Consider the following 15,710-nt stretch of genomic DNA (forward strand, 5'->3'; position numbering starts at 1 on the left):
GGTTCTATTGATTCTGCCTCATTTCTTGCGTTGGAAGCGAAGCATGTTTGGATAGCCTGCCTTGACGTGTATGAGTCATGACAGCACTATTGGCGTTTGGGATCTTGAGTTTTATAGCGCATCAAATCAGCCTGCATTTTCTTTTGTTCGATTCTGTACATCATTGCATTGGGTGCATACTGCACAGGAGCTGGCAGTCTTGAAGGGGAGCAAGTTATACGAATGGAAGACTTGCATACTATTCATATACGTTTTAGGTCTACGATGCTTCCAATGCTGTGATATCTTCTTCCGTATTGCCGACGCTAGAACCGATTGCCATACCCTAAATCCTATCCCGAGCCTCGAGATCCCAGATCCTCAATGTCTCCCCCTTGCTCCCCCGCTTCTTCTTTTCTACCTTCTTGGACTCATGCTCTGTAAGCCTCAGCATAGCTTTGCTGACACACGCCAAAGAGTCGACCAATTCACTCATACGACCCGTCTGTAGGAAAACCTTCTGGAGCCACTCGTTCTGCTCATCGGCTATCAGCACGGCGACCTCCATCGCCTGCACGGCTGGCTCGCGGTGTAGAAAGTACGAAGCCGACTGGAGCACCGAGAGATACGCAATGACCATGTCGGGGATATACGCCTTCTTCAGGTTCCAGCCATCAGTCGTGTCTTGAATACCGCGGTGGGTCGAATCTGAAATCGACTGGATGAGCGAGTCGAAGATGGCTGTGATGGCATCCAAGAGCTCCTTGGTGCGCTTCGTATCTGGTTTCGAGGGCCCTTTGGGAGCTTCTGGATTCCTTTGGCGCTCAGTGCGAAGTCTGTCAACATCTCTCGTTAGCCTTGCGTGGATCTGGGAGAGTATGACGGGGGGAACAAAGGAGAAGTGGTACTTGTTCACTGACTTTATAAGCGCCTCTTCTTCGTCACGCCACTCGCGGAAGAGGACGAGTAAGCGCACGATTTGCTGGAGGTCGTAGTATGCTGAGCTCTTTTCGCGCAGGTAGTTGACAATGTTCGTGTGCTCGTCTGCCGTGGGGAGTTTAGCCAGTGGAATGGCGGCAGCGCGCGCAACGCTTGAGAGGGAGTCGCGGTGGTTGTGTAGTTCACGCTCGTTCTGCTCATCCGCTCCTGGTGTAGTGATGTCGAATGGGTAGCCACAAAGAGCTTCCGTCCGTGAGAGCGACAGGGACTCGACGCTGAGGTCGCTGACGACCTTCTCTGCGGCGCCGAGGCGGCCATTGACTATTTGTGAAATATTAGCGTGTGAAAGGGTACTGTTTTCCTGTCTACTTACGCAGAAAAATGATTAGAGCGTTCCTCAAATGCTCAAATGTTTGCTTGTAGTCTTTGCCGATATAATGATACCACTGCAGCGCCTCGATGATAGCTTCTTCCTTCGGCTCGATCACAGACCCGTCGAAGTCCCGCTTTATGCGAACGCCAGGCCACAACACCTGCTCTTGGGCAGTTGTGACTCGCTCCAAGATCTTGAACCGCTTGATAGGTTTGGTAATCACCGAGTAGCCTTGTGCGTCGAAATGTGTGAAACCGCTGTTTCTAAAAGCGAACGTGAAGCTCTGAGCAACAACCTCGATGACATCGATGCGGTATTGTTCCAAAAGTGCAACGCAACGTCGCTGCTCCTCGCTGTTCTTGATGTCGGGTAACACACGCGCGAGGCAATGAGCTGCTCGCTCTGGCAGAAGCTGCGCCGCGTATAGTGGTATGAGCTGTATACGTTTGCTGGTCCGTAGAAATTCAATGTATGCCGCAACGACATTGTCCATGGCTAACCACCGTTGCTCGTCACTTGTACTGAGAATCTTTAACCCGTTCCGGAATACGATAAAGAGGTGCACTAGAATCCTGAAGGCATGTGGGTCACTTGCGAGATTCTGATACCATCGCTCTGCTGTGAAGGTCCGCTGCTCACCCGCTGCCTTTGCGCCTGGGTCGGCCAGGTCGGAGTCCGGGTGAACGATCAAGTTTTGAGGTCGCTCATCGTTCTGCAACATGTCGGCGATGGCTACTCCGACTTTGAGCATCAGCTCGTCTACGTTCCTGCTTATGAGAGCGCCTTGGATGAGCTTGATTGGGGAGACTGATTGGTTTGCTGTAGCTTTTTGTTGCTTCAGAAGACCAATCACCTTCTGCGAGGACTCCTCCCAGCTGCCAATATTAGCCACCGCGTCCTGAAAGACGAACTTCTGAGTCAAGCTCTCAGTGACTCGATTTGGATAGTTTTGTTGCAAGTAGGAGTCGAACCGCGAAAGAAGTAGAGCGTTGTAGTGCGCATAAAGATGGTCGTCCCAAGATCGGCTGACTGCCTGAACCTGCTTCAGGTCTCCGCTCAGCAGGCCGTAAACGGCGCCTTCGTAGGGAATTCGGGCTCCTCTAGCGGCGTAGAAGCACATGCGACGAAACAGGTAACCGACAGTCGGACCGGCAACATTTGGTCCACCTTTCGAGTGAGCCTCGTATGCAGCTCCTACGCTGACACCACGCCAGGCCTCATTCCTCTCATGGCACCATTGAATGATCTGCTTCCATGGTACGCCGCGCCGCATCATTTCGTAGCAGGCCATCCACAGAGCGCGCTCGTAGTACTCGTCCGACTTCTCTAGGGCACGCTTTTGTCTGGCCGAAGCATCTGGATCCAGTTGAGTAACGAGGTTTGCAGTCCTGTCGGCAGTCTTGAGGTTTGCGGTGGTTGGTTTCAGGGGCTGATCTGTACCTTCTAAGCGCTTCGCCTGCTTGATCTTCGATTTGGTGTCCAGCCAGCCACTAGTCCAGGTATGCGCGCCCTTCCCTGACGCCGCTTCCAGCTCTGCAGTGATAGACTCAATGTCGCTCTCGCTGTTCTGCGCCGTCTGTTCCAACCAGCGTAGAATGATCGCCTTTTCTTTAGCCTGATCGTCCTCGAGGAGGAAGCGATCCCAGATCTCGCTATTCTTGCAATACCGCGCAGTTCCCCCAACCTTCGCCAAATGCTCCTTCTTTTCCGCCGTAGGATCGGTGCCAGGCTCAGAGTGGTAGTGATCAATGATGAGTCGCAGAAGTTCCCATGTCGCGAGCTCCGCTTGCCATTGCCGTAGTTCTCGCAGGTTCGCAGAGTCAGATTCGGCATGTTGATCGACGGATGAAGTGAGAGACTGTCCGAAACCGCCTTGGCTACTATTATCGGGAGCCTCTGCCATGTTCTGAATCCGCCGTCGCACGCTCTTGGTCAAGTCACCCTTGTTCTCTGCATCATTGACTTTCTTCAGCTCCTTGACATGCGATTCCGCAAGGTCTTTGAACTTTCCCACCATCTTTACTGTCGTCTGGTACTTGGTTCGCCTGGTATCATTTCCGTGTGTATGCCAGTGGTCGACTCGCTCTGCGAACTTCTCCACCTCTTTCCCAACTCTGTCGGCCATTGCGCGCAATGGTTGAAGGGGATCACTTGGAGAAAGGCCGTTCGTAGCGCGTGGGGTTCCAAAAGCGAGAGTATGGCCATTGATGGGCTGAGAAGGGTACCCAAAGTTAGCAGGATTCTTTCATGTCGTTATGCGAGCAGTGGGAGTTCTTTGATGACCTACCTGAGCTGCAGTGGGCTGCGACTGGCGTGCGAACGAAAACGAAGCCATGTCGCTCTAGGCAGCGGATCGCGAAGCCCGATTACAAAGACAGAGCAGACGCTTGGGGAAATCTTAATCTGAATGCACCCAGGATCGCTTCAATGTTGCATCAACAGCTCTAATGCACGTCGCAAAACAATGAGGCAGGCGCGCCAAAGCGTAGCTAGCGCGTCGCCAAGCATCCGTCGCGCTATCTAATTTGATGACTAATAGCAACAGAATTTTCTATAAGAGGGCTTGTTGCCCCGTCCCTTCATTGACATACCACAGGTGGTATGTTAGAGTCACGTTGCCAGATTTCGTTGCTGGAACAGGTCCATTGTGGCCTCTTTACGCGCTACTGTCCACCTCAGAGCAATACACTTCCTGGTGACCTGGCTGGATTTCCTTCGGGAGCTTGACAGTGCGGATGAGAAAGGAAGTGTTACATATTATGATTAAGGACGCCTGTGTAGCTTTGAGACAAGGCGCTTGTCCGGTCCTGCTTCCAACTGTGCATTACTAGCCTCCTTCAACCCCCATTATGATATGAGAATGGTGTGCAAGGTGCTCAAAGCACAGCTCCGAAACGGAGTTCGCTGTTCATATGGGCTATCGAGGTTTTACGAAGATCCTTGGGCTCTTTGCTTCATCTTCAGTCTATGATGGTCAGGACATGAGCCGTCTGAACTGGGCGAAACGTACTTGAGGAGTGTGTATTTCGGACAGCTCACGGTACTTGCGTCTTCTCCTTTCTGTTCATAAAAGGCGTTGCAGCATTCATATAATGCATCCACCTTTGAAGAGTCAGTCAAGGCACTGAGGCACAACGGGACCACTTGAGTAGAGGCAATAGTGTTATCTATTAAGCTATGCTGTGCAACACCCTCAATAAAATCATTCTCGGTGGCACTTACTTCTTTCCTGCACTTCTCTTCGTTGTAGTTGTTCCTTTGAATACAGTCTGTACCTCTCAGTTCCAAGTCGTCAGGCTAAGAAAGCACTCACGTACTCTGAATTGCACATGCTCGCGGATGACATGGAGGGTCCGTCTTGACATCCATATTTAATTCTCCCTATTTGATTGTTAGATGAATATTATTCTAGAAGCCAAATTGAAGTGACATCATAAGCCGCCATACCATGGTGAATCACGTGGACAGGGGCAATGCCTCAGATGACTGTCTCCGAGTCCAGTACGGGATCGCCTAGGCAACAATATAGCGAAAACTTCGGAAGTAAGACACGGTAGTCCTGTAGGTAAAGCTGGTGGTGAAAGTGAAAATGGTTGGCTCGAACTGGCCAATGCTTTTGAGACCCCACTATTCTCCAGTGCTCCCACCTCACCTCTTGCGACTTTCCTTCCCGTTCACCTTTCACGCGCCCGCCACCGACTTGTATACGAAGCCCAACGTCTGCGCGACCTTGCGAGAGTTTTACCCCTACACAATACTTCGCAACCCATCTATCGGCTTTAAGGTACTTATACCTCCGCAACATATCAAACCAGCCCTCTGTTCCGCTCGCCACCATTCTACCGTCTTCGGCAATCGACTGACAACTCCAAGCAGCCTCTACCGCTATCGACATCTCCATCTTCCACGCAACCCACTACGCACAACCAAAAATGTCTGACAACGGATCACCGAACGTCGCGCAGAAGCCCGAGGACGGCGGCCAGAGCGAACACTTGAACATCAAGGTTACCGACAACAACAACGAAGTGTTCTTCAAGATCAAGCGAACGACGGCGCTCGGAAAGCTCATGAATGCTTTCTGTGATCGTCAGGGCAAAAACATTTCGAGTGTGCGGTTCCTGTTCGATGGACAGCGTGTAACGGCACAAGACAACCCAGATTTGGTACGTAGCAGCAGCGGCAGCCTCGAGCGCAGGCCTTGCAAATACTACGCCATCTCTTTCAAACAAGACTAACATTGTGTAGCTCGACATGCAAGATGGCGATACTCTTGAAGTGCACCAAGAGCAGATCGGCGGCTGCTAATCACCTTGCGAAGTGAAAACTTCGAGCTGTCTCTCACTGCGACTGCTCCCAGCATCAGGTGTTCACAGCGCGCAGCTTTTACACCCTTCACTACTCGGCTTGGCGAGATGACGAGAACAACGGATTGCTTTAGCGCCGGCGAAGGTGGACAAGAGGAGGTTCCTCGATTAACGAGATGAATATCACGGTTTTTGGCGTCTATGGGTACTTGGGCTCGCTTCGAGCGATGCAGTTCTTGGTTTCCTATACTTTCTGGGGACACGCCAATGTGAAGAGGATCAAATTTCATCTGCATTTTACTCAATACGCTGCCCATAAAGTCTTGACATGTCTAATCATCATCTAGTAACAGCGGACTGGCCGAATGCCCTACTACTTTCAAGACAGAACCGTCAAGGTATTAGGCCTGCCAAGAGACGAGTGGATGCCCGCCACTCTCGTCTCGGGACTTTGAGCTTAAGTTGAGATATCTATGAATTCCTAATCTCTCATAACAGAGCATTTTGGTAGCGTCGCTATGCAAGACGTTATAATGGATCTTGAACTTCGCTCTTTGGCATTTTGAATTGTACATTTTCGCAAGCTATATTTACATTTTAGAAAGTCAGAGACAGCACTGTAACCTCAAGTGAATCCTCTATGCATCCCAGATAGCCTTTTTCCTCGCCTCCCTCTCCTCAGCTTCCCTACTCTCCCGTTCCTTCTCTTCTGCCCTCCTCTTGCGCTCCTTTTCCTTTGTTACGCGATCATACTCCCTCTCCTCGTCCGTCCTTTTCGGCGCTCTCACGCCCAACGCTCCAGCAATTAGTCGTCCTGCAACAGCAGTCGTCTTATCTGGTCTCCTGTCCAAGCTCCTGCCTACACCGCTATCTCCTCGACCCCTTGCATTAAATGGTGCGTTGTCTGGAAAGTCAAAGGATGGAGGAGAAGCCGGCGTGGGAGGCGGCGGATTGGGTGGGAAGTCGAGTGATGCGACGGCGGATAAAGGCTCTAGTGGGCCATGGGCCGATGCTGACGAAGCTTTTGGTGCTTCTTCTGTCTCTGTATCTGAGCCTGAGGGTTCCTCGTCCCAGCTGTCAGCTACGGGTTTGGATTTCGGCTTGTGGGCGGGTTTCTCTGGGAATTTTGTGGAGATTTTGAGATGGGTGAGGGTTGATGCGATTTCTACATGGCAACTTGTCAGCAATTGAATCTGGGGCGAGAAACGGTGCGGGCTAAAGGGGTCAAATACCTTCCTCGCTGGGTGTCTTGTTCATTGATGCCATGTTACAACTAGGTCGTGTGTTTGGGGCGGCTCGTTTTGCGGGGTAAGCGTCTGTCTTTTGTCTTGGATATCAGGGAACGCGGGGTCCAATAAGAGGGTATGATCGGTGTGGTATCAGCGAGCGAAGGCAGCTGAGGGATTTGAGCAGAATGCCTCAGGTATAAATGTGCATGCAAGGGGCTACCCGAGTTGAATGCTATGTTTGTAGCAAAGACACGAGACAGTGCAACGCTGTGGGTGCTGCGATTCCCCTGCAGCGAATACTGTGGGGAAGGCGCGCGTCATCCCCGTCTCAGGGAACAACAACGTCAAATCGAGGCCTTTTTGGAACGGTCCACTGTTTTCGATAATTCTCCGCCTGCATCTAGAATCCACGCTCAAGCCCCCTGAGACAAAATTAGAGACTCTGGTGGAGCTGTTGCTACTTTGAGCGGCTTTGTGGGAACAGCATCGAAGATTTGCTTGCGTGCAGTTGCGCGTTCCTGAAGGTCAACAGATGGGAGTGGGCCGACCGTGAAGGGAAACGCCGACCGTAACCGGAAGTGCCACCGACACATATTCACATTTTTAGAGCTCAGTTTCTATTGTCACAACGTTGCTCGAGTATAGTTTAAGCTTTTCCCTATACATTGGACAAGCTGGACCTTGGAAATGGATAAGAGAAGGTGTTGAAGTCATCAAACTGGGTATCCCGAAATGTGTACGAGTCAGTCGCATATTCCTCTTCAATAGCCCATCTTCGTCTACAGAACACATGTGTTTGACGAAGCTACCTTCTCGCTGTCAATCGTCAACGCACGAAGACTGCGAACACATGGCTACTTCACAAAGAGGATGCTTTGGGACCCTGCATATGGCGGACTCTCCCGAGGATCGCACTTGAGGGGTAGATTCGGTTACTTGCAAGTAGCCGTGGTGCAAGTCGGGTATTTACAGCTATGTTCGACAGCACACAAGAGTACTCCCATTCCTCAAACTTCTCAGCCTGTATAGACTTTATAGAGGATAGAAGCGCATAGCAGAAGCTCTATTGACTTAACAGGTCGCAATTGTGAGCTTGCCAGTGTGTGAGCAACACGCATACATGGTTATTTCTCGGTGTCTACCCCATGACATATCTCATCTAGAGTCAAGAGCATTTTACTTCCATCATGCTTCCTCAACATACGCGTTGTCTCGCTAGCAAGGCTTTCAAATACCAGAGTGCTCATTTCCGCATACCTCAAGCCACTTTTTCCACCACGACGAGACGCAATGGCTACGATGACACGATCCAGAATCTCAAGATCGGCACCCACACCCGCGTCATCTTCCAGGGCTTTACTGGAAAACTAGCCACCGCCAATGCAAAAGAGTCTATGGAATGGGGAACCAATGTTGTTGGCGGCGTGAAGCCCAATGGGTCAGGCGAGCATCTCGGGAAGCCCGTCTTGCCGTCAGTTAGGGCGGCAATGGAACAATTGAAGCCTGATGCGACTGGCATCTATGTTGCGGCCCATCAGGCCACCGCAGCTATTGAGGAGGCAATCGAAGCGGAGGTGCCCCTTATTGTGGCGGTCGCAGAGCATATTCCGCTGCATGATATCATGAGGGTATGTAGATGAACTAAACTTACGCGATGTTGCTGATGAAATCAGATACACTCCATGCTTCAGACCCAATCGAAGTCGCGACTCGTTGGTGCTAATGCTCCAGGAATTATCTCAGCGATTGGCCGGTGTAGAATCGGATTCCAGCCTTTGCCGACCTTTTCTCCCGGTCACATTGGTATCGTAGCGAAGTCAGGCACCCTTTCATACGAGACTGTAGGATCTTTGACAAGAGCTGGTGTCGGACAAAGTCTATGTATTGGTGTGGGCGGCGATGTCATTGCCGGCACCAACTTCGTAGACGCACTGAAGGTCTTCGAGCAAGACGAGGATACAGAAGCGATCATCATTGTGGGTGAACTTGGTGGTACGACCGAGGAGGAGGCTGCAGACTGGATCAAAGACTACAACAGGCGTGTCAAGAACCCGAAACCCATTGCTGCCGTTATTGGAGGTTTCCAAGCACCTCCAGGCAAAGTCATGGGACACGCAGGCGCATGGACAGGCTTAGGAGAAGGAACATCAGAGTCGAAGTATAGGGCGCTAGAAAGCGCTGGTGTGACTATGGTGGACCATCCAGCGAAGTTTGGTGGTGTTATGAAGGACCTCCTTGCGAAATCAGGTCGCAACGTTAAGAAGATTGCAAGTCTCCGTTCTATACTTTTCTTTCCGGAATTTCTGACAGAATTCCCTAGGAACAATCGGCAGCTCAAGCACAGCAGCGCCGCTCATATCACTCGTTACACTCGTTACGCCGACCTTTTGCAACTCCAATTGCTTCCCAACCTATCCAGCAAAGGCGATCTCTCCACCTCACAGCAGATCAGTCCTCTGACCTTCTGAAATCATATAACATCAACTTGACATCGGCCCCTGAAAGTGCGCCATCAAGTCACTATGTGGGCATCTCGCCAGCCCGAGCTGCTCGCTCTCCCTCCATCATCGCCGCTCCAACAGCCAACCCGGATCACTTACATCAACGAGTCAAGAGGTTTCCTTTTGACTACCAGCAAGGTCCCACCCCTGAGGTCATCAACAACGCTATCGCCCACATGCAGCTTGATGCCGCTCCACCAAAAGCCAAAGCACAGACAGCAGAGCTGATACAAAATCTCTGGAAGTTGTACCGCGAGAAGGAGGCTATTGACGCTCATGTCTCGTTAGCAGTTTCTGAGAGCCAAGATGAGATTCAAGTCTACAACCCGTTCCTCTTCTTCGACGACGCAGCTTTCAAGTCGAACAAACGACAAGCCGACCTCCATGAGCTGCGCGACAAAACCAGCATCTCAGCCACAGACGCAGAAGCCGAGCAAGCAGGCATCGTCTACATCCCCCTCGCCTCGCCAACCTTCTCCAACGGCACCACGCAGAAAGAAACCCAAACGCCCCCTTCTTCCGCCGCCGAGGAACCCAGAAACCTAGTAGGCACCCTCGTAAATGGCGCGGGCCTAGCATTGAACACAAACGACGTGCTACACACGCGCCTCTCTTCCCCTCCCTTCTCTACTACAGCAGCCAATTTCCTCGACACGGGCGGCAAAGCTACGTCCGCTACCATCAAGACGTCGTTTAAACTGATACTCTCTGACCCGCGGGTCTCCGTCGTCTTCGTGAACATTTTCGGTGGGCTGACGCTGTGTGATATGATTGCTGAGGGTATTATAATGGCGTTCAAGGAGGTGGGTGTGGATAAGCCGGTGGTTGTGCGGCTCAGGGGCACGAATGAGGAGTTGGGACAAAAGGTGTTGGGCGAGGCCAAGTTGCCTATTCATGCGTTTGATGATTTTGAGGAGGCGGTTAAGAAGGTGGGGGAGCTTGCTAATGGGGGAAGTAGGGAGTTGAGAAATTGAGTGAGTGGGTGATATATTGTCATGTTGATAGCTCCATGTTGTTTAGAAGGGGTGGGGATAGTTTTGCATATAGATAGTATTATGTTTTAAAGCTTCCTTATCTGATTAACGATTCCCTCCTGATGGTGTGAAGACTGACTGCCACGGGACGCGTCGTCTGATGTGAAGGAAAAGGGGATATCAGATTAAACTACGCTACTTCACCACACATTGACCAAGACTGTCCAGGCTGCAGAACGAATGTGTGCCGCTCCATACCAATCCCTCCTCCCAAGAGCCTCCTTCTTTTCGTGCGATAGCGTAGAGATCCGTGCGCCAGATGAACAAAAGATCGGAAAATGTGGTGTGGTATCTGCGACAAATAGAAGGGAAGAAGGGCAAGAACATGTAGGCACGAAGGTACGTCCTCCAAGAACCCAAAACGTACCAAAGCACATACAGCAAGTAAAGGAAGGCCTAGGCAAGGAGGCCTGGCTATACGAAGTACTGGAAGGCGGTGCTGTGGTTGAGTTAGCTTGGCGTGTTTCGTACTACAAAAGAGGTGGAGACATACCCAATAGCAGCCATGACACCTAGTCCGACGAGTGCGCGCCGTGTAACCTTTTCCTTTGTCAACTTTTGCTCAGTCGTGTATGCGACCTTTGCTGCCTTTGACGCGCGCTCTCCTGCCAGCTCCGCCTCGTCAATGACCTCCTCGACCTTGCGCTTGGAGACCTTGATCACGTCAGACGATGACCCGGCTTCTAACTTCTGTGCCTCTTCTACCATGCGCTTCGCTTCCTCAATCATCCTCGCAGGGTCTTCGGGTTCTGGAAGCTCGGCATGATTATGCGGCACGTCGATCTTGACATTGGTGGTGGTCGTCTCGACGTTGCCATGTGTCTCGACCGTCTCTTGCACCTCGATGCGTACGGTTCCTTCCTTGACCTCTTCTGCTTTCGCATCCGCCTCCTTGGCATCGCCATTGAGCGATTCAGATGCAAGCGACTCGGATGGTGTCGCGCCGTTCGCGATGAAGTTTTGCAGCGCGCTTGACGGAGTAACCACCTTGGACGCACCGAAAATCTCCTCGGCCTTGGTTGTGTCTGATTTGGTTGCGTTGCGCGTTGTTCGTGCCTTTCGCGGGGTCGCCATCTTGCGGCTAGGAGTGGCAAGCTTGCTTGGAGAGGCAGAACGCGTTGATCGTGCGCGAGCTGAGCGAATGGCTGAGTGAGGCGGCAGTAGGGCTGGTGTTGCGTTCTCAACGTCGAATTTGGGAGGCATGCGAATGTGTTGAGACTTTGTTTTGTCCTTGTTGCCCTTCTCAATCGGTGCGGGGTCGAGCAGGGCCTCAATCCAGTGGCGCATTGAGTATTCATCAGACAGTGTGAGCGCTGTAGTGGGCACGTGTCAGCGATGCAAATTAGCTATCCGAGACAATTACTCACCCTCTTCTGGCGCGATCCAAACACTCCCAGCCACCTCGTCTGGGCCGGCTGAGGGAAAGGTCTTTTGGTACTTCCGTTCCTCTTCCTCCTCTGCCAAAGAAGCCCACGGAAACGCGGCCTTGAACATTCCCGTTGCGCTGATGTATCCATCACTGCTGCGGCGCTGTACGTCTTGTCAGTCCGGTTGCGCCAATGGCGAAAGATTTTCATCGCCGTACCATCAAGAAGTATGACTCTGGGTAAGCCGAAGTCGTGTTCATATTGAAGATGCCGGTTCCAGTCAGGTCCTTGGGGAGCGGGACCCTCAGATGCGCGTAGTCCAAGATGCCTATATTTTCCACCTTTGTCGCGTTTGTGACACCGGTGACGCCGGGCTTCGTGCCCAGATTGGTTTGTCCTAGTCGGCGCCTCTCGACAAGTATCTCAGCTGCGCATCATGGTTAGAGTGAGGGATCCCTGATGATGCGCGATGCGCTGCGGGTGTGGTGCGATACGTACTGGCCGTGGACTCGGTGGGCTCCAGAAGAGGATTTTTCCTCTCTGGCAAACCGCGCTTGGAGACCATGTTTGCAAAGTATGAATGATATTACAATATGTATAGGTAGGTGTGAAGGACGGCGCGCAGGGGTTTCCTTTGTACTGTCGAGGCAAGTAGACGACGTATAACAAGGCGCGCAACCGCTGAGACGAAGATGTGCTGGCGTAAGAGAATGGAAGGCGCAACACGAGCAAGCTTCAGGCGGTGACTGAGCTGCAAGTGACTTGGGCGACGGTACGGGCAGAGCGCGCGTTGCGACGAGATGGATGGCGATTCAAAGCGACGAAAGACCGAGAGAGGAGGAGCGCGATGGTGTGTCGCTCCTATCCCTGTGCACTAAATGGCTGGGCGTTGTGGCTAACCAGCCCTTCCCCAGACCACCATGCCACCATGCCTCTTCGCGAACCCAAACCGTGCTGGCGAGACCCTTTTCAGTGCATTCTTCAGGTACCGATTGGCCATGGGGGAGGGTGAACTGGTAATACAACAGCGCCCGAAGAAGCGTCGTCTTTGTTTGGATGCGACACGAATGAATCGGGATATGGCGCCATGGCAAGTCGCGCGTTCCCGCTCATGCAGCGCGCCGCGCTTCTCACCAACAGTTCCTCCTGTTGATGAGTTGTATTTACATGCTTTGTTACCATTGTGAATGGCTGGCACCATGAATGGTCCTGGACCAGGTGAAATATCTTACTTTACTTTACTTTACTTTACTTCACTCGTATAGGAGGCCACTTGTAGATCATGGCGCCCAGGCCTTGCGAGCAGACATTTATGCGCCCGTCTAGGGCGCTAAACACGTCACACACACACACACACACACACACACACACACACACACACACTGCGCTGGTCGTTGCAGCTTGAGCTGGAGGAGCTGGAGAGTATCAAGTCAAGGTCTTCTCATCTCATCTCACAGGGGTGTTGGGCAGAAATCAAGATCAGGAGGGAACACGCGGGGCTGGGTCAAAGCTCGATAGATATGGATGGTGGTGAGAGGTTCCACGTCGTAAATTGATAGGACAAAGGCATTATTGCACTATTAAACATATGTGCTGTAGCAACAGTCTGGAAATTGGCCAGACAAAAGGTATCAAAGGGTCCACACATAGTCCGTCGGCCGCGGCAGGCCCCGCCAGGAACCTGGCCAGTAGGCTATAATGAGCTAGTTGATGCGGTGAATGTGCCCCGCCAAACGTTGAGGTTCAAGACGAAGCCGCTGTTCTTTCCTCGTCCTCACTTTTGACCCTTCTTATTCCCCCTTCCCCACAGTCCCCCATTTCTCCATTCTCTGCTTCCCAGTCACCTACAGACGCGACCATGGCCGACCATGACGACCTGCACGCTGAACAGACCGAGGGCTTCAAGGTCGGCGAGAAGAAGACCATCGACGAGTACCAGAAGCTAGGTGCGTGGCTTCTTCTGCCCACTACCCAGAGCAATCAATTCATGTCAGACAAGTACTAACCGCTCATCACACAACAGACCAGAACGACGAGTCCCTCCAGAAGTGGAAAGCCTCCCTCGGCCTCGGTCAGGGCAAGGACATCTCTGACCCTGCCGACCCTCGCAAATGTATCATCCTCTCTCTCGGCCTGGAAGTCGAAGGCCGTCCCGACATTATCATCGATTTGCGGTCACCCGGTGCTCTCGAAGCTCTCAACGACAAGCCCTTTACAATCAAGGAGGGTGCTAGCTTCCGCATGAAGGCCCAGTTCAAGGTCCAGCACGAGATTTTGGCAGGTTTGAAGTACCTTCAGAAGGTTACGCGCCTGGGAGTGAGCGACAAGCTACAGGAGATGATGGTAGGTATCCTATGCACACTCGATAATCTGGCTGCAAGTGCTGACAATGCTCGCAGGGCTCATACGGTCCCAGCACTGAAGAGAAGCCCTTCTACGAAAAGAAGTGTACGAACTTTGCCCAACCTTATCCCCCACCCACCCGCTGACACATCTTGCAGTCGAGCCTGAGACCGCTCCTTCTGGCATGCTCGGCCGCGGCCACTATACGGCCGTCTCCAAGTTCGTCGACGATGACAACCAGACGCATCTGCAATTCAAGTGGTCTTTCGATATCAAGAAGGACTGGAAATGAGCACTCGACGAGTTGGAGCTTAAAAAGGTTATGTTTGTGATATGGTCGGATTCCACAGTGGTTCCATCTTGGCTCGAGGTGGTGAATATCCAGAGAGCAGCGGCTTCTGCCAAAATTACGATGCCATGGCTGACGATTCGATGAACTGAAACTGTTGACTTGTGTCCACTTCGATATGGGTGTCCGTAGCATAGTCAAATCGAAGCGTTCGAACGTTCGAACCCTCTTCATACATGCCCTCCGTTGCACCCATGGCCCAATCACTGCCGACTCTCAGATTTTTGGTAGTCTTCAAGCATGTGAAAATGGAACCATCTTCCGGCAATCCTCTTCGCCCTGACAGTCCGACCCACCCAAGCTTTCCCGCCCGCGTCGGATCCAAACCTCCGGGCCGACACGTTTAGAACTGACACCTGCTGTTCCCATGGGTCGTCCTCCCCGACCTTGGCGTGGCATTCCTCGTCCTCGTTGAATATCCCGGTACCTTCTTCCTCGTGCTCCTCGTGCTCCTCAGCAGCTCTCTGTTTCCCTTGGCATTCGACAACGTGGAGCACAGCATCGGTCTTTAATGCAGTCTCTGCCGCTGCTGCAAAGGTCCTTGATAGTCCCTGGGCGGAGAATGATGGGGTTGGTGCATGCAGAGCGAGTGGATTCACCAGCACCAGCCTTTCCTTTCTCCCGAGAACACCATCAGGCTTAGATCCAGACCCGCCATATGCAGTCAGGTAGGCTAGCAATGCTTGCACGGACGCACAAAAGGCAAGTTTGACAAGTCGTGCAGTGAACAGGTTGTGAAGCGTAGGCGTGACCAGCTGTTCTAACCCGCCTGCAGCATCCTCGCCGTGCTCTACCCGTAGTGCAGCCGAAAGGTCTTGGACAAAGGCATCCCGACTGGAGCATATGACGAGTATCGTAGGAGCTACGTTAGACTGACTTGTGAGGATGTAGTTTAGTAGTTCAGGCAGCGTTAGCGGGTAGAGTACAGTCGGCGCGAGAGACATGCTACAAACGCGACCAGAGTAGAAAGGTCTCAACCGCCATGTGCGTGTGTGTGTGTGTGTGTTCAATCTGCTGTCGGTAGGTTGGTCGGCACGGCAGCTGTAATGGTGGTGGTTCGGATATCTACACAGGCCATTCGGCGAGGGCTCCGTCTCCGCGTTCCGTCCCCCACCATGCTACATTGTTAAAGTGCCCAAGCGCATGCACGCCTGGCACAATCCACACACTTCAACGAAGCCAGAACCTGCTCGCCCCGAATCCCTGGCCCAACTCTGCATAGTCGAGATTGGTCAAGCAAAGCCGAAGCCATTCGGACGTGTGCGCACGCTGCGGACTGAAGCGTTGCT

The 15,710-nt window shown here is 52.3% G+C and overlaps 8 protein-coding genes across 8 annotated transcripts; 3 read left to right on the plus strand and 5 right to left on the minus strand.

Moving 5' to 3' along the window:
- Window positions 1-88: 88 nt before the first annotated feature.
- Window positions 89-3,735, minus strand: K460DRAFT_127148 (uncharacterized protein). Its single transcript, XM_040926657.1, has 3 exons — window positions 3,579-3,735; window positions 1,292-3,503; window positions 89-1,239 (listed from the first exon to the last, which is right to left on the minus strand). The coding sequence occupies exons 1-3, from the start codon at window positions 3,624-3,626 to the stop codon at window positions 326-328; spliced, it is 3,174 nt and encodes a 1,057-aa protein (XP_040789185.1). The 5' UTR covers window positions 3,627-3,735; the 3' UTR covers window positions 89-325.
- Window positions 3,736-3,848: 113 nt separating this feature from the next.
- K460DRAFT_367366 (DUF1903-domain-containing protein) lies at window positions 3,849-4,863 on the minus strand. Its single transcript, XM_040933566.1, has 5 exons — window positions 4,739-4,863; window positions 4,609-4,672; window positions 4,514-4,560; window positions 4,302-4,393; window positions 3,849-4,256 (listed from the first exon to the last, which is right to left on the minus strand). The coding sequence occupies exons 1-5, from the start codon at window positions 4,739-4,741 to the stop codon at window positions 4,220-4,222; spliced, it is 243 nt and encodes an 80-aa protein (XP_040789186.1). The 5' UTR covers window positions 4,742-4,863; the 3' UTR covers window positions 3,849-4,219.
- A 360-nt stretch (window positions 4,864-5,223) lies between these two features.
- Window positions 5,224-5,599, plus strand: K460DRAFT_377780 (ubiquitin-like protein; the record flags this gene model as incomplete). The annotated part of the gene is made up of 2 exons (XM_040935011.1): window positions 5,224-5,457; window positions 5,540-5,599. 2 exons carry the CDS (start codon window positions 5,224-5,226, stop codon window positions 5,597-5,599), a joined length of 294 nt encoding a protein of 97 aa, XP_040789187.1.
- A 529-nt stretch (window positions 5,600-6,128) lies between these two features.
- Window positions 6,129-7,055, minus strand: K460DRAFT_395976 (uncharacterized protein). Its single transcript, XM_040936075.1, has 2 exons — window positions 6,831-7,055; window positions 6,129-6,763 (listed from the first exon to the last, which is right to left on the minus strand). The coding sequence occupies exons 1-2, from the start codon at window positions 6,862-6,864 to the stop codon at window positions 6,237-6,239; spliced, it is 561 nt and encodes a 186-aa protein (XP_040789188.1). The 5' UTR covers window positions 6,865-7,055; the 3' UTR covers window positions 6,129-6,236.
- Window positions 7,056-8,014: 959 nt separating this feature from the next.
- Window positions 8,015-10,302, plus strand: K460DRAFT_335807 (succinyl-CoA ligase subunit alpha; the record flags this gene model as incomplete). The annotated part of the gene is made up of 3 exons (XM_040930960.1): window positions 8,015-8,455; window positions 8,501-9,104; window positions 9,161-10,302. The coding sequence occupies 3 exons, from the start codon at window positions 8,015-8,017 to the stop codon at window positions 10,300-10,302; spliced, it is 2,187 nt and encodes a 728-aa protein (XP_040789189.1).
- A 237-nt stretch (window positions 10,303-10,539) lies between these two features.
- K460DRAFT_127240 (uncharacterized protein) lies at window positions 10,540-12,459 on the minus strand. Its single transcript, XM_040926659.1, has 5 exons — window positions 12,228-12,459; window positions 11,948-12,156; window positions 11,730-11,892; window positions 10,856-11,675; window positions 10,540-10,801 (listed from the first exon to the last, which is right to left on the minus strand). Exons 1-5 carry the CDS (start codon window positions 12,292-12,294, stop codon window positions 10,777-10,779), a joined length of 1,284 nt encoding a protein of 427 aa, XP_040789190.1. The 5' UTR covers window positions 12,295-12,459; the 3' UTR covers window positions 10,540-10,776.
- An 800-nt stretch (window positions 12,460-13,259) lies between these two features.
- Window positions 13,260-14,494, plus strand: K460DRAFT_127220 (Rho GDP-dissociation inhibitor 2). The gene is made up of 4 exons (XM_040926658.1): window positions 13,260-13,675; window positions 13,753-14,072; window positions 14,129-14,177; window positions 14,231-14,494. Exons 1-4 carry the CDS (start codon window positions 13,588-13,590, stop codon window positions 14,362-14,364), a joined length of 591 nt encoding a protein of 196 aa, XP_040789191.1. The 5' UTR covers window positions 13,260-13,587; the 3' UTR covers window positions 14,365-14,494.
- K460DRAFT_367371 (uncharacterized protein) lies at window positions 14,242-15,451 on the minus strand. Its single transcript, XM_040933567.1, has one exon. The coding sequence runs from the start codon at window positions 15,363-15,365 to the stop codon at window positions 14,625-14,627; it is 741 nt and encodes a 246-aa protein (XP_040789192.1). The 5' UTR covers window positions 15,366-15,451; the 3' UTR covers window positions 14,242-14,624.
- Window positions 15,452-15,710: the final 259 nt, after the last annotated feature.

Source organism: Cucurbitaria berberidis (genome assembly GCF_010015615.1).
Source record: "Cucurbitaria berberidis CBS 394.84 unplaced genomic scaffold K460scaffold_3, whole genome shotgun sequence".
Lineage (NCBI taxonomy): Eukaryota > Fungi > Ascomycota > Dothideomycetes > Pleosporales > Cucurbitariaceae > Cucurbitaria > Cucurbitaria berberidis.

What these genes read in the sequence shown, in the direction of transcription:
- K460DRAFT_395976 (XM_040936075.1), bottom strand. Translation starts at nt 6,864, where the DNA reads ATGGCATCAATGAACAAGACACCCAGCGAGGAAG. An exon ending in CAAGACACCCAGCGAGGAAG is followed by an intron (nt 6,764 to 6,830) that starts GTATTTGACCCC and finishes GTTGCCATGTAG; the next exon opens with AAATCGCATCAACCCTCACC.
- K460DRAFT_127220 (XM_040926658.1), top strand. Translation starts at nt 13,588, where the DNA reads ATGGCCGACCATGACGACCTGCACGCTGAACAGACCGAGGGCTTCAAG. An exon ending in ACAAGCTACAGGAGATGATG is followed by an intron (nt 14,073 to 14,128) that starts GTAGGTATCCTA and finishes CAATGCTCGCAG; the next exon opens with GGCTCATACGGTCCCAGCAC. An exon ending in GCCCTTCTACGAAAAGAAGT is followed by an intron (nt 14,178 to 14,230) that starts GTACGAACTTTG and finishes CACATCTTGCAG; the next exon opens with TCGAGCCTGAGACCGCTCCT.
- K460DRAFT_127240 (XM_040926659.1), bottom strand. Translation starts at nt 12,294, where the DNA reads ATGGTCTCCAAGCGCGGTTTGCCAGAGAGGAAAAATCCTCTTCTGGAG. An exon ending in TTGGATCGCGCCAGAAGAGG is followed by an intron (nt 11,676 to 11,729) that starts GTGAGTAATTGT and finishes TGCCCACTACAG; the next exon opens with CGCTCACACTGTCTGATGAA. An exon ending in GGTGTCATGGCTGCTATTGG is followed by an intron (nt 10,802 to 10,855) that starts GTATGTCTCCAC and finishes ACTCAACCACAG; the next exon opens with CACCGCCTTCCAGTACTTCG.
- K460DRAFT_127148 (XM_040926657.1), bottom strand. Translation starts at nt 3,626, where the DNA reads ATGGCTTCGTTTTCGTTCGCACGCCAGTCGCAGCCCACTGCAGCTCAG. An exon ending in CGCAGCCCACTGCAGCTCAG is followed by an intron (nt 3,504 to 3,578) that starts GTAGGTCATCAA and finishes TACCCTTCTCAG; the next exon opens with CCCATCAATGGCCATACTCT. An exon ending in CGCTCTAATCATTTTTCTGC is followed by an intron (nt 1,240 to 1,291) that starts GTAAGTAGACAG and finishes TTTCACAAATAG; the next exon opens with TCAATGGCCGCCTCGGCGCC.
- K460DRAFT_367366 (XM_040933566.1), bottom strand. An exon ending in GCGAGCATGTGCAATTCAGA is followed by an intron (nt 4,561 to 4,608) that starts GTACGTGAGTGC and finishes TGAGAGGTACAG; the next exon opens with ACTGTATTCAAAGGAACAAC. An exon ending in AAGAGAAGTGCAGGAAAGAA is followed by an intron (nt 4,394 to 4,513) that starts GTAAGTGCCACC and finishes GACTCTTCAAAG; the next exon opens with GTGGATGCATTATATGAATG.
- K460DRAFT_367371 (XM_040933567.1), bottom strand. Translation starts at nt 15,365, where the DNA reads ATGTCTCTCGCGCCGACTGTACTCTACCCGCTAACGCTGCCTGAACTA.